The sequence below is a fragment of the Blennius ocellaris genome (assembly GCF_963422515.1).
Source record: "Blennius ocellaris genome assembly, chromosome: 15".
In the NCBI taxonomy this organism is placed as follows: Eukaryota; Metazoa; Chordata; class Actinopteri; order Blenniiformes; family Blenniidae; genus Blennius; species Blennius ocellaris.
In genome coordinates this window covers 4,867,022-4,887,966 of record NC_137664.1, presented here as the reverse complement: position 1 = coordinate 4,887,966, position 20,945 = coordinate 4,867,022, and the positions used below count along the sequence as shown (strand labels likewise).

The 20,945-nt window shown below is 40.8% G+C and overlaps 1 protein-coding gene across 1 annotated transcript in view; it reads left to right on the top strand.

Moving 5' to 3' along the window:
- Positions 1 to 2,187: 2,187 nt before the first annotated feature.
- The window catches only part of arhgef28a (Rho guanine nucleotide exchange factor (GEF) 28a), a gene marked incomplete at its 5' end in the record, with an annotated part of 39,882 nt that continues 21,124 nt past the window's right edge, over positions 2,188 to 20,945 (top strand). The window contains 14 exons of the mRNA XM_080509880.1: positions 2,188 to 2,193; positions 2,285 to 2,429; positions 2,517 to 2,861; positions 7,172 to 7,364; positions 8,102 to 8,288; positions 8,938 to 9,007; positions 11,832 to 11,872; positions 12,014 to 12,089; positions 15,805 to 15,890; positions 15,998 to 16,260; positions 16,379 to 16,559; positions 17,438 to 17,549; positions 17,916 to 18,002; positions 19,359 to 19,401. Coding sequence (XP_080366006.1) covers positions 2,188 to 2,193; positions 2,285 to 2,429; positions 2,517 to 2,861; positions 7,172 to 7,364; positions 8,102 to 8,288; positions 8,938 to 9,007; positions 11,832 to 11,872; positions 12,014 to 12,089; positions 15,805 to 15,890; positions 15,998 to 16,260; positions 16,379 to 16,559; positions 17,438 to 17,549; positions 17,916 to 18,002; positions 19,359 to 19,401 — 1,835 coding nt within the window. The remainder of the gene's footprint in view (positions 2,194 to 2,284; positions 2,430 to 2,516; positions 2,862 to 7,171; positions 7,365 to 8,101; positions 8,289 to 8,937; positions 9,008 to 11,831; positions 11,873 to 12,013; positions 12,090 to 15,804; positions 15,891 to 15,997; positions 16,261 to 16,378; positions 16,560 to 17,437; positions 17,550 to 17,915; positions 18,003 to 19,358; positions 19,402 to 20,945) is intronic.

The window sequence follows — 20,945 nt, the reverse complement described above, 5'->3', positions numbered from 1 at the left end:
TTTTAGTTTCCCTCGCATTCGAATGAATGAACAACAGCGTGTGGAAATAATAAAAATCAGCACAAGGTTTTATTGTTGGATTTAGTGTTTTTGATCTAAACAGCAAAATAGAAACAGATGCCTTTTGGATTGCAACTGTGTATGTAATTAACCTCTCGATCTCCTATATTCCATAATTACATTATGCTTTTACTGAAAACTGCCCATATGGGAGGCATGAGGGGAAGCCACAAGGTGCTGAATATTTCATTGTTACTGGATCAGCCTGTGGAAGAAAGGCCATAGATCACATCGGTCTGACGTCTTATCGCAGTCCAGTTGTCCTCCCTCCTCGTCCCCGAGGCCCAGGAGGTACAGTTCGGTTAAAGAAAACTGTCTTATCAAATCGTGCCCGTATAAACCAATATATTCTCATGGCTGCTGCTGTGTTGACACAAATAAGAGGAAACTCATCTCCCCGGAGGAGTGAAAGCAAAATTGAAGATAATAAAATGACAAGATCACATGGGTGTATTTGTTTTTTTTTGTTGTTTTGTTTTGTTTTGTTTTTTTTGTTCATAGAAATTGAATACAAATAGCCATGAGGCAGATATAACACCAGATAAATCAGTCTAGCTAGATTGATATTTAAGAGGTTCTACCGTTAGAATTGACATCTGTGTCTTATACAAGGTGTCCCGGCAGCGTTGGAAGCTAAATAAATGTGAATAAATTTGGTCTCATTTCAGCTTCTCTGAATGAGTGCTTGAGTCTCAGTGACCATCTTACCCTGTAAGAGGTCAGAAAACCTGCGCAAAACCACAGGACGACATCGTATCTCTCAGCTACGTACGTGGAAAAACAATCAGCGATAACGTACGTGTGCACTAAGTGGCACTGTAGCGAGCCACTTAGCACACTCAGCAAGATGAGAAACTGCAGCACGAGGCAGTACACACTATAACAGCCTACCAACCCAGGAGTTCAGCGGCTCTTCTGCACCTGCGTGGATCTCAGAAACTCAACGTTTGATGGACAGAAATGAATGTGTGGTGTTTTATCGCTTTTAATACACAGCCATCGTGTATCATCATAGTGTACCTCCCATGTTTTGCGGATTTATTTGTTCATTAGAAGCGTTTCTTCGAGTAATCGGGAGTAAACCGATCTCGTAGTAGCAAAAAATAAAGAGTGAAAGTGGCCATAGTGGACAGAGGCGCTGGATTAAAATAAGTTGTTATACTTTTATCAGTGCAAAGTGACGCTGGGGGAGTAGCAACGATTACAATGAAACTTGACAGATACATCAGCTGAAACGATCAAAATAGAAGAGAGATAAGGGATAGAAACCCCCAAAGTTTAGCACGCGAAAGGAGGAGATAAGGACATTGCACAAGCATGGACTGTAATCTTATTAAGGTCAACATCTTTTAAGAAAGAAAGTGTTTTTTGTCAATTTTGGCTTTTGGCATGGCACAATGTAACTTCTGTCTTTCAGCTCGTAGCATTCAAGACCCTGAAAGTTGTGAGGGTTAGACGCCAGAAAAAATAACAAAGTGAGGCTAAGTTTAAACGATGATGACGATGGGGTTACAAAATTTGGATAAAATAATTTTTGGTGCTGTTGCTGCATGATTTCCAGTGAATAACCAGTAATGTTGTTGAGTAGTGAGGTAATAGTTTGATTTGCCATAAACACAGCCATCTAAGTAAGTTTACTTTGAATTGACTGTGCTATTTCTCTTGTCGTTGGTATACATACTAGCAGTGTTTTAGAAGCAAAGCAGTTTGGAATCTTTGTTGTTGCTGCTTCAGTTTCTTCTGGATATTCATCACACTTGTGTACTTGTGAGCTTCAGGAAACTTGTAGTAAATCAGAAATAAAGTGAAGCAGTGTTTCTTCTCTGCTTTGCCCCTGTCATTGCGTTTTGGGTGTCTCTTCACGTGACAATGATGCTCGGAGGCACTGAAAATACAACTTTTTTTTTAAAAACAGCTCTTAAGGTGCTTAACGTTTTGAAAACGCTCTATCTCAATGTAAACTGGACGAGCTGCAACTTTCCTGAAACACTGCTACTGCACACAACAACAATGGCGGTTCACTTCAAACTTAGATTCTAGGATATTCCATTGTGACGAAGCCTCGGGCTCTGTGGTCTGTGGAGGAAATCATTTGTTGTTGGACTTTATTGGAGTCGGTGTTTTACAATGAAAGTGAGTGACAAAAGACGCCCTGAACCGTCCTTTGAATAATGTATATTTGTGGCATTGTAAAGATGAATTTCACATTTTTTTTTCTTTCTAGGGACAAGTGGAGGCCCACGTCAAGTCACAAGCTGGGGCTCCTCCAGATGCAAAATTTTACGTTGTCGTACAAGGCTCCAGACTTACACACGTCACCGCCGCAAAATTAGCCGGTGACGGGTTAAGTCTTAGCTTCACAGTTCCGGGTGAGTCCTTCAATCCATTCCTCCTCATTTGACGATTTTCTCTTTAACGTTTGGGATTCCTGATGATTTTTACTTTTCCTCCCTCAGGCCACGATCTTGTGGAAGTTGCCTCCGTCACACCCTGCGTTTACGCTGACGGCCAAGTGGTGCCATGCGGGAGTGAAGCATCTCTTGATTACCTCAGGGACGTTGCCCAGGGAGCGGCAGAGTACCTCAATGCAAACAAAGACCAGCTTGTCCCTCAGAGCTATCTGGAGGTCCTGAAGAGGCTTCCTGAGGACGGTGCCTCACGGTCAGGCTGCGGCGGGCAGGAGGTTCCTGTCAGAGAAGACGACGAGGGGCTGAGGGTACTGGATAAGGAGATCACACAAGCTCTGGCTAACATGGATTACCCTCAAGAGTGGAAAAACCCCAGCAGTCAGTCAAGTGAAGGTAACAGGAAGCGAGAGTGTAAAGTCATGAGCTTATTTTTACTTGCCGGGGGTAGATTTATCGACATTTGAACTTGCTGACTGACAGCCGTTGGTGTGTTCAGTGACAGCTAAAGTACAAAATACACATCCTGTGTGGTAAGATGGATATAAACTGAGAAAGAGCTTTGATGAACACTCGGGACAAAAAGATGTCTGTGTGGACTCATTTCAGTTTCTTAGAAGAATCGAGGATGTTTCTCCTAAGATCCGGGAAAACCAGAACTGGTCTGAGCTCTCATGTTCCAGTTTGTGCTTTCCTACTTCCTGAGTGACCCACAGAGGTCAAATGTCAGGGATTCCCCTCTGCTCTGCAGATGTGAAGAAAAAAAACAAACAAAAAAAAACTTTAATTGCAGCAACGCTGCAAGTCCTGAAGGTTCCCATGGATTTTTTTTTTTCACACAGAGATGTTTCTCAACGGTTTGTTCCTCCTCCCACCGAAAAACACATTCGTCTAACTCAGCGCAAAAAACACTTGACCATGTTTTTGAAAGATCCAGTATGTTTTAATTCATAGAGGCAGAAGTGGGTCAGACGGTAGGAGAGAATAGTGTTCACTGATGAGTTTCGAGTCAACTTCATTTGAATTTCACACTGAAATATTACAATTTATGCAGCTTCGTAACAAGTTTAGGCTGTCGAGACTCAGATGTAGGTAAACCAGCTGAGACTTGACTGAAGAGAGCATCCTGATACAGGATTTGATTCAAATCGAAGCGAAACTCATACGACGAATAAACCTTTTTATGCTTGATTGACTGAAAGATGAACCTGCTCTGGCAACACATTACACGCCAGGCGTAAGACAAAGTAACAAGATAGAGACGAGGGTTGACGTGTAATTAGCAGAATGAAATTAAACATTAACAAAAGAAAATGACTTTTAATTGCCTCCTAGCCACAGACGCTAAGCTATTGACTCGTTCGTTCATATATCACGAGTCATGTTAATAATACTCTGATGAGCTCATTTCTATGGGAAAGCTTGAGCTGCTATAGATTAACCACAAGACTTTCCAGCAGGCCTTTGTTTGCCGTGTCTGACCAGATGCATGGTAATTAGCGTGATTGTACGATAAGTTGGTTCTCTTCGAGAATTACATCCAACAAGCCCCAAAACAGGATGAATATACAATAGTTAGTCAATTTATGCTCAGTGAGGACTGATAGAAGTGCCGCAAGTAATTGTAGGATCTTCTTAAACACATGTAGCTCTTCAATATGTTTTTTTTTGCAGGGGCTCCAGGAAGCTTTCAGATAGTGATACTTGAATAAACATTTTTTTCGTCTTAAAAAAAAAAAAGAGAGCGAGGGAGAGAGAGACGACACACGTTTTAAGAAAGGGCTCTTATATTAGAGGGCTACGATAGGTAAACACTTTGAGAAAATGGAGCAACTAAAATGGCTGAAATAGATAAAACCAGGAGAAAAGCTATTAACATAAAACAGACAAACTGTCAGGAAGTGTCAGAACAGGCTAAAATCACTAAAACAGCTAAAAATGGCTCAAGAAGGTAAAACAGCTGAACATTGGATAAATGTTGCTAAGTCGGCTTAAAGTACAGAAGGTGAATGTAAAAGACAAATGAAATGTCTAAAATCCATCAAAATGGCTAAAAAAGGAAAATAAACAGACCAAATGGCTAAAACCAAATTCACTAAAGATGGACAAAAATGTTTAAAGGTATAAAACTAAAATGTCTGCTATTGTAAATCATAGTTAATAAGGAACATGAATAAGGTCTTCTGTGTGCATAGCTCAATTGTATGCAAAAATGTATCAGCTTAAAGACCAAATATATGTTGCGGCTGTAGGAAAATTGAGCAAAAAGTATACATCTGACTATTCATCCATCCCCATTGTTATACTGACGGGATCTTTCCTGCAGGATAGTGTGATTTCCATGGAGATTTGGTCAGCTGATTCGATTCAGTTGATTCCAACGCAATGTGATTTGACTGCACACCTCTGAAATCACATGCTGCACAGGACCAGCCAGCCGGGGAATGGACAGTGTGTTCTGAAGACGGAGCAATTACTGCCATTATTCCTTATTGGTCAGATTTGAGTTGTCTTTCGGACCTTTCTGCCCGATAAAATCAACCCCCACAATCTTCTTCTGCTCAGATCTGTTTTAGCCTTTATACCTTGTTGTCTCTTCACAGATCCAGTCTGTTTATATTCAACAAGGAAATCAGACCAACCACAGCTAACAAATATCACGTTCTGCTGGAAGCCGTTCAACCCCCCCCCCCGTCTGTCTTCCTGGGCGTGGTCCATGCAAATGCCCATGCAAAACACCGGCGAGGTGCAAATGCAAAGTAGCTGTCGACCCCCTCAATCTTCAGGGCAGAATCTGTAATAACAACAGTCTGACAATGACATTCTTGTTGAGTGCACGTTGCGTGAAGGGTATGTTCACTATTCGCTCCTCTTAGTTTGCCGAAACTGGGTCGCAATTAGTCGCACCATTGTGGGGGCGACTGTGTGTTTCAGTTCATCTCAGGACAAATTCAAGGCGAAAAAGAAAAGTAAAAGTTTATGGCTCCGGCTGATTGTGTCTGGGCTGGACAGATAGTACTGTAGCCACCGTCAGCCACATTTAGGGAAAATGATAAAAAGTCAGAGGACATATCGTTCTTTCTAAAGCAGACTTTTTTTTTTTTTATTGAGGTTATAACACAAACCAATGATTAGTTTGGCAAAAGTCTGACGTGTGGCATGTCCATGTTTATCCATGATGTCTCTGGTTATACTCCCTGAAAAGACAGCAGCTGTTTCGCGGCAGGTGCTTGCTCCCCGAAGCATCCTGTTTGTCCAGGTCGTCATATTGTTGATCTACTGCAAACCTTTCAGAACTCGGCGTCTTTCTTTCCTCCTCCCGCGTGCCATGCTGCTGCCATGCATTCCACACATAAGTAGCAGATGATCCACTCAGGTGCAGGTAGATGAGGTAACACGTGCGCAAGACCAGGATCTAATGAAGGTTTACTTCAAGTAATCATACTGTAAAATAGCAGGGAGATGCTTCATCTTGATATGTAGAAGTTTTTAATAAAAAATAGATAAAAAAGGGTTATTTTGCAGAACAAAAACTCTGTTAGTGCTGTCTGGATAAAATGGATATGTACGGTCCTTTAATGGTGCAGAGAAGGAGTGTGTGTAAGGCTGCTGCCTTCGCAACTCAACAAGTAATTTACCCTGGTGGAGTTATACTTTTTTTCTTTAAGTCTTTGATAAATCAGTATTATCCTATAATTTAAAGGTATTTAAAAATTCAAGTCAAGCCTAAAATGATAAATTTGCAATGTGTTTGTTTTGGCTGTTCATTTACCTGAAAAATACATTTTGAGTCCCTGAAACACCCCTTTTTTTTTTTTTTTTTTAAGTGCTTCCAGAATACAGTGTTTTCCAAAACACCCTATCTGAGTTCGAACTTGAAAAAAAAACAAATGCAACTTTTTTGAAATATTTAGTAGTTGCACATGTGCACTATATTTTCAGTCCAAATTTTTGTGCAAGTAGATCAACAGCTACTGTTGTTTTGTTAATAAAGAGTCCATTTAATACCATTTACACACCACTATAGAGTCTGCAGGCGCACTTATGTTGTATTAAAAAAAAAAAAAAAACTACTGGCCTGGTACGGAAACACTTTTAACAATCATGCAAGTGTAATTTTTCCCATTTAAAAAAAAATAATCATAAAAATTTCCAGTGATTAAAAACCTGTTTGCGTTGTAGAAGACACCACTGTGAAGTCACCAGCAGCTAATCCCTCAGCGACTTCAGTGACTCAATACACCATCTTGTGGCAAAAAGTTGCATTGCGTAACAATCCAGAAGCAAGTTGGAAAACTTGCACTTTCCAGGATTTTTGTTTGTGATGAAATCACGAGTGCTGTTTGTCTTCTTTGACTTATTGTTTCAGGTGGTAATTATTTATTTTGCATTTAAATGATTGCTTGTCAGTGAATTACTAAAAATGTATGCATGTACAGTTTATTTTTTAAGCACATGAAACTCATTGTTTCTGAGTGACGCCGAGCATAATTATTGAATTCAACGTCAACTTTTGTTCTCCCGAGGAACACCCAAAATAAATTAATTTATTTAAAAAAAAAAAAAAAAAAAAAAGCAAGTCTGAAAGATAGTTTGGAACGTAACCGTGTCATGTACCGTCATTTTTTGATGCTTACAAATAGCCAGAAAAGTGGGGAAATTGCATAAAATTTTTATTTTCTACTTGTTAACTTCTCTCTTTCTAGCTGATGAACATCAACCCAAAGAAACCCTCCTTCACCTCGCGGTGCGTTTGGGTCTGGTCCACCTCGCTCGCTTCTTAATCCGCCAGCCGCTGGGTCAGAGGACGCTGGCCTCACCCAACCAGGAGGGAGAAACGCCTCTTCAGCTGGCTCAGAAATGTGAACAGGACACCATGATGATGAGAGCGCTGGCAGCGTAAGTCTTTGACTTTCTTATTCAACCCTAACCTCGTAATTGTGAGAATTTCACTGTAAAACATTCATGAAATAATCGTTTTCCCATCAGTTAGCTGAACAAGTGCCTTTAATTGCTTCCCGAAAACGTTTTAAAGGGGAATATTTTTGACCCATTTAGGAAGCTTCTTGGAACCTACTGCAAGCAAAGTTTATGCATGGAGTTACTCCTTAGATTAATAAGCTGCTAGAAATGAGCCGTGATCCAAGAGCCCGTTAGTCATGGTCTAAATATTACTGCTGTTGCCGGAAAGCTTCAGTGAGCACGTGACCTCACTTGAAAACACCAAACACTTTGGAGGTCGAGAATGGTCTCTCACCAGTAAATCTGTTACGGTCCATTAATTGTTACACACAGTTCTGGGATTTAATCAACTCGATAATTAAACACCATTGTTGATAGCCTGGATAATATCATGTGTTGGGGGGAAAAAAAAACCCTAAAACAATTCTTTGAGGAAAAACACTGGCAGCTTGTGAAATGTCTTAAAAAGAAAGTGCTGCAATGTGCACAAGATGTTCCACAAATCAATGTAGCACATGATTAATCTTCCAGATTTCCACCTGCAGAGGTGAAGTTTTTTACAAATACACCTTGACAACAAATACATTGATGAAGATTTATGATAAGAATGTTCACTGCTCCAGTTTTTAATTCCGAGTGTGTCCACCTTTGCTTCTCGCGTCTCTCCTCGGCAGCCCCTCCGGTCCCGGGCATCCTGCTCCGGCCGTGTGCTGCATGTGGTCTGACAGCTCCTGCATGTTGAGGTTTTGTCCTGCGACGGACACGTTGGCACTCACCGTGCGGCGCGCGTCCAGCAGCTTCCCTCACGACTGCGTCACGATGCTCCGGGAAAAACTAAAAGACCAAAGTATCCTCGAACGGGTGAGGTCAAAATTGTAGCAAAAGCTTTTTTTTTTTCCTTCTGTCTTTAAAGAGGTCATATCCATTTTCTAATGATTTTCCAACAGTAATAATCGTCCCCGTACCTGGAATGACACCCCAGAAATGAAGAAAGTCTGTACTTTCTGTCCCTGGCTTGTTTCGATTTTTAAAAAGTGGGTCGCTCCAACCAGCCAATCAGAAATTATACCCTATATAGTGCCATCGGGGGGGGGGTTTAGCCAATCCCAGTCAAGGTAGGCTCCTCCCTTTGACTCCTCTGATAATCAGGCAGCTCTGCTCTGGCACATGGCACCACGAAGGGAAGTACTTCCTCTTCTTCCCAAGATGGGCATGTGTGGGCGGAGCCAGTCCAGCACGCACAGATGCAGCAGATTCTAAATGCAACTCCTATGATCCAATATTTAAATAGAGGAAAATCAAGGAAAAGCAGGATTTACACCAATAAATGACCAACAAATGTGAAAATGTTGAAAAGCTGGACAATATGACCTCTTTAACACGAAACAACAGTAAACACACCATGGCACAACTTGTGAATAAAATTTGCTGTTTGAAATGCAAACTCAGATTCTCATTCGAATTGCAAGGCAAACCGCAGCTTTCAACGTAATCATCTCTTCTCTTCAAGGCTGATGTCCTCAGAGGCGTGACAGAGGAGGAAAGGAGAGGAAAACAGGAAGGGAAGCCACCAGGTGACGGTAAGATAACTCTTCAATCGTTGTAAGGGCTGAACGTAAACTAGTTTAAGTATGTGGAATGTGTATGTCATGTCATTGGGTCATGAGCAGGTAAGGCTGAATCTTTAACAAAGACAGTTTCCTACCATACAATCTTACTTGCTCATTGCCAAATGACACCAAATATTCACCCCAGATAAATAATTTTCATTCTGCCTGCACTATAGTGGCACTTTAGAGTTTATGCTGACAACAGTCGACAAGAATAGTCATATTCTTTGCTTAAGTAGAAGTATAACTACTTGTATGGGGTGAAAAATAAGATTTTTGTGAAAGTACAGGTTCAACCTTTTATTTAAAGTAAAAACATTCAGGCTCTGAAACGTAAAACAATAAACATAATTTTTTTAACCTGTATTGATACACAATGCCTTTTGGAGGCAGTCATTTATCACTTGTGTCACTTGTTTACTTGTAAAGCGAACATTTTCTGCATCTTCAGTATCAATAACTGTTGATTTGTTTTTCACTGTTGTTTAAGGAATGAAAGGACAATGTACAGATGTTTATATTCAAAAGTCAAATTTGTCACAAAAAAACCCCACTACAAAGACATGCATCTAATGAATGAGAGCTTTGCTTCATTCAAAATATCCTGTTACAATCACAGGTTTGAAGAATTGTGATAATCAATAAGTTATTTACCTGTATGGAGAGGCGGTTTACTGAGACCGGCTGCTACATAACAGATCGATGAGCTCAGTGCAGACACGTGCAGCTCGTCCCTCAGGTGCCACATGCTGTCTATCACATGGACCATCCGGTTGTGTAACACGAGCTGTGAAAAACAACAGCCAGTGAAAAGTCCTTCATGTAGAGGACATCGGAAAATTTTTATTTATTTTTTTTTACCGGCAATAATAGTGGTTTCAATACAGTTTTCTACAAAATTGCACATCATGGACTCGTTCTTGCAGAAGATCCTTGCAGGTTAAAAGTGATGCGAGAGGTGAGAAGTGATGGTCGTCGCCAGACTTGTATTAAAATACAACTGAGCGTCGTGTTTTTTTCATCTGCTGCTGAGTTGTCACGCTGAAGGAGTTCACCTTGAAGCTCCAGCGTCGGAACTGGCGGGAAAGTGAAGAATAATAATACATTTTATTTGTGATGCACTGTTCATATGGAATCCCACAGTGCTACATGAAGCTGCAGGTTAAATAATATAACAATTAATTTAAAAAAAACAACACAAGTTCGTAAAAAAAACTGTCCAACAACTATTATATGATTCAAAGTTTGAAGTGGTTGTGCGAAACTTTCCCTCCTTCGGACCAAACGGTGGCGCTCTCGTCTGCTTCGTGCAGCCACTGACGTAAAGGTATGATCGGTATGCTGGGAACATTAATGGAACTTCTCAGTCGCCATCCATGTTCGACTGTAATATCAACTCAAATTTAAACGCTCTCGTTCACACCAACGTATATCTGTAGGACAAGACGGGCTTAAATCGGCGGCAAAACAATGGTACATCACTCTAGCCACTTCCCTGCACGTGGTTCGTCGAACACGCTCAGATCAGGAGTTACCTATTATTTGTTTTGACCACAAAGTGAAACCACAAACTTCACACGCAGCGTCTCTATTTTAGCTTCAGCTGGAGAGAAGCTCCCCTTTGTGTCACCGGTTTAGAATGTGCTAGCAATGTGCTGCCAAGAGTTCTGAAATGTACTATAAAAACATTTTTAAAATATTTTGTTGTGTTTGAGGGAGGAGGAGCGGAGACTGCCTCTTCGTGTCGATCACACTTTACTTGCAGCCGCTTCCTTGCACAGGGTTAAATCAAATATCCCCATAACTCCTTCCTGCTCCTGGTAATCTGTCGAACACCTGTGGAGACTTGGACTATTGGTCCGCATTTATATCTGACTGAAAAAGCGTCTTTACATTCTCTCCGCCGTTGTCTGCCAAATAAAGCAACAGAATAAGTAGCGACTGCATTTGACAGTTCAGCTCGACATCATCAGCTCAGAATGTACTTCATGACAAGACGGTGTAGACATAAAAAAAAAAAAAAATTCCAATTATTCTCTAAAACTGGAAGGTTATTCAATTGGACGATACAAATGAAGAGTAATCGTCAGTTGCAGCCCTTGTGGTGCCATCAAACCTGCACAAACTGCTCATATTGGTCTGTCTCTGCATGCTGGTATGCAAGTGCAGCGGCTTTGGCTGTAAGGCCAGTGGAAAATGAAGCACCGCAGATTCACGAGAGCAAACACAAAGAATGGTGCGACATCCATCACTTACATCCTAAAGAGACTAGAAAAACACTCTCCACAGATGCCATAAAAGGCACACTCTCCTCCACGTGTGTTTGTTCTTCCCCAGAGAGTAAAGAGAAAACTGCATACTGTAAATGGTTTTTTTTTCTCCCCCCCCCCATTCTGGAGTGACGTGCTCAGGCTGGCATGCAACCGCACACTGATACGGACCCATCGCAGGTCTTCAGGTCGGCCACCGACTCTTGTGCCACTCACCAAGCCTGTGGCTGGTTTTTATTTGGTTAATCGCAGCATTGACAGATGGCGGTATTGACTCATGAAGGGAGGCAGGAAGTGTTCTTCAATATTGATCTCGCAGCCGACCTCTCAAAATAACAACTTCACAGTAGGGTGTGTGTGTGTGTGTGTGTACTGTATTTTGTTTTTTCTTCTGCTGGTTTGGATGAACACAACGGCTCATTGGTGTAGTTTTCTGTTTCCTGGATTCCAGACCCTCCTTGACGTAGAGAGGAGCAGAGTGTTATTGTGCACGCGTCAACTTTTTGTCTTTTCTTTCTGCACAGGCGTCGGCAAGGAGCCCCATGTGGACGAGCGTTCGGACAACGTGAGTACCCCGACTGCCGTGTCAGTATTTATAGATCAGCTTCTTGGCCGTTGCATGCGACCGTAAGTGCGTCTGTCTTCTATTTCAACGTGGCTCGATTTTCCAAAGAGACACGTTTTGTGCTCTCTGCTCTGTTTAAAGGTCTTTGAAGAACAGCTTGTTCTGTCTTTGGATGACGACGACGCCAATGACGAAGGCGACCCATCCCCATTGTCTGGTAATTCTCTCCTCTCCTCTCCTCTCCTCTCCTCTCCTCTCCTCTCCTGTGAATTAAGCTGGTTGAGAAGCTTTTCTGTTTCTGGCACACGTTGCAAAGCTCTGTTTTGAATCACAACATAAGAAATCAATACAGTTGCTGCAGGAGCGTCAGATGCATGTACTGTATCATTGCTGGTCAGGTCTTCACTCCACTCTTGCCTCCGCAACGACTCAGCTCAGGCGTCCAGGCATCTGCCCTGTCACGGGGACAAAAGACAAGATTTGGGGGTCCGGCTTGTCCCACTCAAACTGGGTGACGTCTCCCACAAACGTCTCAGGTCAGACAGTGGAAGCTGTGTACCTGATGCAAGAAAGTTAACAAGCAAAACTCTCCTCCACCGATTAAAGCTGGCATTTTAGCTGCGACACAAACATGAACTCTTGAATTGTGTTTTTAAAGAGCACACACTGAACTGTATACGCTTTTGGTGTTGCCTCAGTTGCTGTGAATGCTAATTGTCTTTTTGTTGTTGGAGAAAGGGAAACTAGTGCAGCGGTGTCAAACTCATTTATAGTTTGATCTCAGCATAGTTAAGTAATAACATTAAAATTTTGAAAAATTCACAGTTTTAGTGAAAAAACGTATAAGACTTTGTGATTGTATTTGTTAAAATAAGGAAATTAAATCATGCGTGGTAACTAATCCTTTGAGCCCCTGTGCAGCCTTAATAGATGTCCTGACGTGGCCCCAAGGTCAAGTTTGAATACCAAAGATGATTATACCTTTTCTGTCAGCGCTCTTTGACCTTGATAAAAATCTACCTGTGTAGATAAGGCGACTAAAATCTGTGCTTTCTGTCAAAAAAAGCTCCTGAAATGTCACCTTACTTTTAAATAATCCCATCATAAATGTAATGCTGTTTGTCAATGCAACTTTCTTAAAACCAGAAAATGCATATTTTCACAGACTGCTGTGAAGCAACATGCATTGATTTTTTTTTCTCCACATTTGATTTAAAAGTTGTTCTTATCTCCTTTTTTGATGTTTTTTTTTTTTTTTTTTTAAACTAGTTTGGTCACATATGCTGGATTTGACCCTCTGATGGGCTGGTTGTTGGCTGCTGGACTGATACTGAATGGACCAACTTTGTGTGATTGCGTGACTTTGTGCAGGAGTGTTGAGTGAAAGCCCACAATCTCAAACATTTTCCCTTTTCAGCAGACTTTCCCTCTTTATTGCTCAAGTGATCAGACTCTCTGCTGAAGCCGAATGCTTCAGCTGTGATGACGGGGCCTCGAGGAACGCTGCGTTACCAAATTGTCATCGAGAGTTATTGGTTGTTTTTTTGTTGTTTTTTTTTCCCCCCCCGGATCTGCTGGGGCGATCTTCTCTGGTTTCACCGACATAACTCAGCAGTGTCAGTTATTGTTGGAGCCGTGAGAAGATTAGTCTACCGGCCGAGACTGGTGCTCCTTCAATCTGCCACCAGCTTTGAAATGAAATACAGAACAGATTTTGTGTGTGTGTGTGTGTGTGTGTGTGTGTCTGTGCGCCAGATTTGATAGAGGGAATGGCATGCAGACTGAACTGTGCGAAGAAAACAGGATAAAAGTCGTGATTGGATACAAGAAGTCTGACTTCTATGTTTGAGAGAGCAGCGAAGAGGAAATGCCTCTGTGATGCCCAGGATTTCCTTTACATTAGTGCGGCCGCGGCCAGTCCAGACTTCAAAGTCTGCGTGGAAAGTGCAGCCATCAAGGGAGGCAATTTTCCACATTGTTATAGTCGGAATACCGTCCGCCACTCCCATAAACACACAGCAGGGACAGCAGTGAGTTTCTACATTTACCGCGTGCTCCAGCTAACAACTGCACTTTGTGTTTAACTACATCTCAAAGGAAAAAAATGGTTTCTTTCTCTTTTTCTTTTACCTCAAATTAATGCATTTGTCAGATATCTTAAAAGAATAACAATCACTCAGACAGGAAGTAACACGTTCCAAGCGAGGAGTTAGTTTGTAATTGATATGATACATCTGTCTATTTCTGTGTACATTTTTAAAAGATTTCAAGTTCAATCCAGCATCAACACTATTAAAAATACATATTGATGACAATAACGTATATGAAGCTGGGACTCCAGAGAACTTTTGATCCTGTTACTTATATGCACACTGATTTTTTTTTTTATTACATTTTTTTTTTTTTTTTTTTACAAATCTCTCCAATATTAGAGCAGCTGAACAGTTTTCAAAATGTCCATGCTATTTTTATAGAAAGCACTTTAACATTCAGTTCTGTTTAATTCAACTTTATTCAAATAGTGCAATCCAAGATGATTAAACCGGAGCGATTCTACATGTAGAGTTATTTAAATTGCAATTTTATCATTCCACGTGGTATTAAATTATGGATTAACAGAAAAAACAAGCAATCAAAACATGCAGCAGAGATAAAAGAACGAAGACATGATCACTCACTGATCAGCGAATTCATACAATTTTCCCTTTAGGACAAAAATCATTGTAAATTACATTTTCAATTTTAAAGCAAATTGGACATAAATTATTTTTGTTTACTACAATAATCAATAAAAACCCCAAAAACAGTTGACTATGCTGAAGGAGTCCAATTTAAAGTGATGTTTGGGACAGGTTGAGATACCATTAATGATGAAGCAGAATTTTTAGTTGAAGTTATCAGGAAATAACATAAATAAACATGACATTTTTTTGGTAAAGAGGGGCTATTTGCATTGAGTACAAAAGCTTATATTCTAAAACTTTTTCTTGCTTAAATACACACAAATACACACAAAATCTGCCTCATGAGTTAAGACTTCTTGAAACAATGACAAATTTTACCACAGTAAGTAATGTAAAATGGGATTTCCTGTGTTATATATACAAATAAAATTGAATTGAATCCTTTTAGCCTCACCATTTTGATTTGCTGCGTTTCTCATAAGCACAAAACACTACTTCTCAGGCAGTAATAATCCCGAAAACTGTGCGGAAGATTATCAGGAATCAACCGAACCAGATGTTCAAATCTGTCTTTCTGACTATCGCAGGCCGGCGTCTACATAAACACGGAGCCACCATCCCACATGAAAGAGAGTAAAAGTTGACACAAGTCACTTTTTCCCCCCTCTAAAAAAAAAAAAGAAAAGAAAAAAAGCAGACAGCCTGCTGGTGAGGGTTGATATGTGGAGGTTCTTATGAAAACAATCCTTTAAAGGTCAAATGTGAGTTTACGCAGCATCTCACATTTTCCTCTCTTCACTCTGAGCCTTGACATTTAAGTGCCGAAAAAGATGAATGCGTTATGCCAAGAATAAAAAAGGAAGGAAAATCAGAATAAAGCAGTATGAAAGTAAATAACAGTCTAATATTGCGACATGTTTGGTAATCAATTTTTTTCTTTTGGGTGGTGGGGGGCACGCCACTGAGATATTTACTTGATATGTGTTTAGTGAAATCAGTTTTTTTTTTCAATTCAAATCTGTTCGCTTGGCATTTGAGCATCTGTCTGATGCCGGGATGAATTATGGTAATCTCTTCTCACCAGCGACAGTAAATCACAGCGTAAAATCAAAAATCCGCAAGATCCTAACTTGGGGGGGGGGGGGGGGGGGGGGGGATGAACGAGAGAGCCAGAAAGAGGTAATCTCTTTGAAATACTGTCTACCGCAGTGAATCCGTCCTGAGATTTGAAAACTCTGTTTGTCACAGTAAATGGGCATCGCCAGCAGCCGACCGCAGCCAGACTCCAGTTGACCGAGCACATGAATCAAAACGGCGACCAGATCATCACGCAGGTCGTTGGTTCTCCTCTTTTTTCACGCCTCGAATTGCCATTTCTTCTTCTGCTGCGTTTCGGATGTCTAAACTTGCCGTCTTTTGTCTCTCGTTCTCACCTCCTCAGGTGGACGACGTTGAATACGGAGTCGGCGGGGTGACGACCGACAGCACGGGGACGGATTTGTGGGACCCGGTCAATCCGGACGATCTCCTCCTCGCCACCGACGCTCCTCCGCCGTACTCCGAGGGCTTGTACCCTCCCTCTCCGCGCCGCTCCCCCCCGCTCTCCTCCCCTCTTGACCAGGCCCTCTTCAGGCTGAACCGTCCCGCCGCCTCGGAGCAGGCGGACCCGAGAGACGGTCCCGACACGGACGCCTGCGATCTCAGGTATGACACCTCCTCCCGGGCCTGTTGGTGTCTCCCTGTGCTTCTTCTACGTGTGGCGGTGATGATGATGATGATGATGATGATGATGATGATCGGCCGCTCGATTTATCTGCCGCAGTCCCAGTCTGGTCGCCCTGGAAGTGGACAGCGACGACGAGAGCGTCCAGCCAAAAGCGCCACTTTCCCCGCTCTCGCCCGACGTGAAGAAAAGCGAGGAGAAGAGCGAATCCGTTCACCCGCCCGTCGGCCTCACCTGCACACGCAGCCAGTCGGCGTCTGCATGCGAACCCAGCCCTGAAGTAAAACGCGTTTTTAGTGTCACTGTACCATTTTTCAGCACCGTGTTGAAATATGTCTCTCAATCAGCAATAAAAAAAACAAGGGTTATTTCAAGTTATTTCAGTTTTGTAAAGCACAATTGTGAGTTTATTTAGCCATTTTAAGATATAATTATTGGCCAAGTCTGCTACAAAATGGATTTTTAATCTCAAATAGATATCAATACAACTGAATAAAAGCAAATAAATGAAAAATAATAAAATTACCATGTTAGATTTATCTGACATTTAGTTGCATCTGAGTATTTGTAATCTGTCAAAAATGCTAACAATGTTAACAATTGGTTACAATATGTGTTTATTTTTCTGCCATTTTTTTTCACAAGAATACATTAAATTGTTTTTTTTTTTTTCAATAGTTTATTGTTAAACCCACTGATTTTTTTTTAACTTGCCAGTTAATCTGGAAACATTAGCTCACAGCCTTGGAAAAAAAACAGACCATATTTTGTATTCTCGCATCACACTTTATGTTTTAATTAAGATCATTTTAAAGTTACATTCTGTTGTCATAATGTTCCATCTCATGGTCCCAGATGGCTTATTTTAAGATGCAAGTCGCTTTTCACGTTTGTCTGTGAACTCATTCGTCCAAGTAAGGCCACTTCTTCATATAAATCGCATGAGTCGCCCTCAAAAACTAAAACGAGTGCGACTCTTTACCTTATTGTGCTTTTTTTTTTTTTTTGGGGGGGGGGAAATCCAAATGTCTTGTGGGAAATTATATGTTTAATATTCTGATACATTACAAAGTAAAATCCTTATAACTAATTATTTTATTTGCTGGTTTCTACTCATCGCTATTATTTACCACTGCCGTTCTTATTTGTTTTGTGTAGGAACCGGCTGAGCAGGGCATCCGATTGCGCTCCTACTCCTACTCTTCTTCCAAAATCAGTTTGCGTCCGACCCGTCTCGCCCGAGACCCCCAGGCCGCAGACCCCCACCCAGGTCAGTCGCACGCAGCGACAACTTTAATTTCGATGGAGAAACTAACAAAAGTTTCCGACTAACAGTCATTTTTACTCTTGTCACTAACGGGGCCGAACTCACAGGATTGGTTGAGGCAAAATGTTGTGTCTTATAACCTAGAATTTTACTTCACTACTAATAATCTGTACAGTCAACTCCGAGCGCGTTTGAGGCGACGGCAGTGATTTGAATTTAACGTTTGAGAATTTAACACATGGCATGCTTTGTAGAGCTGGGAGTCGACTGTACATGGTGATAGTTGATGTGTGAGCAGCCCCCCCCCCCCCCCCCCCCACCCCCCCCACCCCTCCCTCCTCTCCCTCCTCTGTCCACTGTGCCTTGTAGATGCCGGGCTCCACAGTGTCAGCCACAGCCGATCTCTCCTTCAGGCCCTCTCTCTGTCTAAATCTCTGTCTCTGCTCCACCCTGGTAGTAAGTACCGGACAGCCGCCTCCGTCGCGCCGTGCTCTGGCCCCGGCGTTCATCAGCGTCACTGTTTGTGTGGAAGGTTAAAGTGATTACAAAGTCAAAAAATAAATCAATAAATAAAATTCAATTTATGATGACCTCAACTGTTGAATTGGTCGGGGAAAAAACCCAATCCTGCCATGTGCAGGATACATGTTTAATATTTTAAATAGTTTAAAACTGGACTATGTAATGAATTTATATGAAAAATCACAAGACAGGAAGTGAAAAGCAGACATGTTCAAGTGACGTGACTATACTATACTATACTATACTATGCTATGCTATGCTATGCTATGCTATACTCTACTATACTATGCTATGCTATGCTATACTATACTATACTATGCTATACTCTACTCTACTCTACTATACTATGCTTTGCTATGCTATACTATACTATACTATACTTTACTATACTATACTATACTATACTAGGCTAGGCTAGGCTAGGCTAGGCATGTACACACAAAAAATACATTACACTCACACAGATTGTTTTTTTGCACACACAACTCAGATTACATGCAAGAATACCCGTGCGCCCTATTACAAACACATAAACATCACACACACACATTAATGTATATGTTTTTCCACATACAATCTTCTCCCCACCGCAACACGAAAGCATACTAATCTTAGTGCAAAAGTTTTCTAACGAGAAAACTTCTTTTAAGTTAATAATTGGCGCCGAAATGGAAATCTATGTGTTTGTCTTCAGGCTTTAGCGGCTCTTAATGAAGCACAAACCACTGGGAGGGAAACCCAACCTTAAAGAAAGCTGGGAGTAATTGAGTTAAAACTCATTCAATACATTAATCATGGAAGTACAATAACCTTGATGTGTGTCCGCGATGGACTCTCCTAATCATTACACTACCCTCTGCTGATAAGAGCGGGTGTGCTGGAGGAAATCGGGTTTTGCGGTGAAAAGGTGACGGGAGTGGTCAGCACTTTGTGTCCGCTGCTTTCATCCGTACCGTTGCCGCTCATCCCAAGGATTATCTGTGACACTTTGCATATCAATCGTGGCTATAATCAGATGTTATAGGAAAGCAGTTCAGACAATAAAACAGCTCTCCGGGGATGTTAATGAAACCTGAGTGTATGTTTACTCGGAGACGAGTGGGAAATCTAGAATGAAGCTTCCTTATTTGTATTGAATCTTATCTTTTCTGCCGCCGGCCTTCATCACAGAGATGATCATCATTTACATTTTTTTTTTCCATGCATAATTATGTGCTTTTAATGTTTTGCAAATTTGCCATAACAACTTCTTCCTGTTTTTTTTCCTTTTCCCTTTTGCTGTGTTCACAGAGCAGAGAACCTCCAGTATTTCTGATCAGTCACACGAGAAAAGGTATTCATCATTTTATATTTGCGTCAGTTGTTTTTCAGGACCATTTTCTTTCCAGCTTTTTTATTTATTTACTTAATTTTCTTGCCGTAAATGACTCGGCCTGCCTCCGTGGGGCTTTTGTGCCTAATTAAAATCCAGGTATGTTCCATCAGATATGTAATCATTAGTGCTGGGAGCAACATATGTGGATTACCATGAAGACCTGGTTGCTTGGTGACAGTGGACCTCTCTGCAGTCTGCTGTTGTTTATTAGAAGACTCTTTCCTCCTTGTTATGCAGAGCTTGTTTTATGAATGTTGCTCTCTCAGGTATTTTCATGCTTTCATTTGTCTCCTACAAAGAAAGCATCCAGTTATCGATAATTTATCATTCTTATGATTTTAGTTTATATTTACACTGCTTGTTTGAAGCTATGACCATGTCTTTCATGGATGAGTGCTAAAATGGATCATGTCATAAATAAAAACTAGTAATATCCCCTCATACGATCGACCAATCATGCTTCGTTTGCATTACAAAGTGTTTCACAGTCGATCCACAAGGGGATGCCAGGCCAAGGATAAAATATGCTAAATGGATTTTACCTCGATGTGTCGCTTTTCCACCGCTTGAGCAGCCCCCAAAGCCCTTTGCAATGTTAATCACATTCACCCGTTCACACACACGGAGGCGGCTGCCATTGAAGGCGCTCCGTCCGTCCATTAGGAGCAGTTTGGGGTCCAGTGTCTTGCTCAAGGACACTTCGACATGCAGACAGATAGAGAATCCAACCTGAAACCATTGTGAAACAAGTCGCCCAAATACACGAAAAAGATCCATTCAAAGAGTAGTGGTTAGAATTGAGTCACGAATAAACATTTTAAAATATTCATGATGCATAATTAAGCTTTCTTGATTTCAAAAGATATAACATACATTTTTTTAAAGTTTTAAAAATAGGCATTATATTATATTATGTTATATTATATTATATTATATTATATTATATTATATTATATTATATTATATTATATTTATTGGGAACTGTTTGTTTAGAAGTTTCATAAATAAAATATTCAAATTAAATATAAAAATATTTTATTCATTATAATAAATCAATGAAATCCACTGAGGGAAATATAGAATATATAAGAAGTTAAAATAAAACCAAATTAGGAAATGATAAAATAAATTAAACATTAAAAAAAATTCTTAAGACCTTTTTTTTATTTTAGAATTAAAACAAAAATTTAAAGCCAAGCTGAAGATGCCGATTTTCGCCTTCGTTCAAATGTTTTAAGTTTCCCTCAATCTGTGCGATTGAGGGAAACAGTTACAGAATCTGAAACTTAAGATGGAATTAAATTTCTTGAGCACATTTATTCATGATGAGAGTTTCTGCTTTCTGAAGTTCAACGTCAAGACTTGAAGATCTAAAGCCCCAAACAGTTTTTTTTTTTTCTTTCTCATCCCGTCCTACAGATTAGTGTCTACTTTACTCCGTGTGGAGTCGCTGCGCAGACTCTCAGCCCTCTGTGTGATCGTAGCTCCTCGGCAGTAAAGCG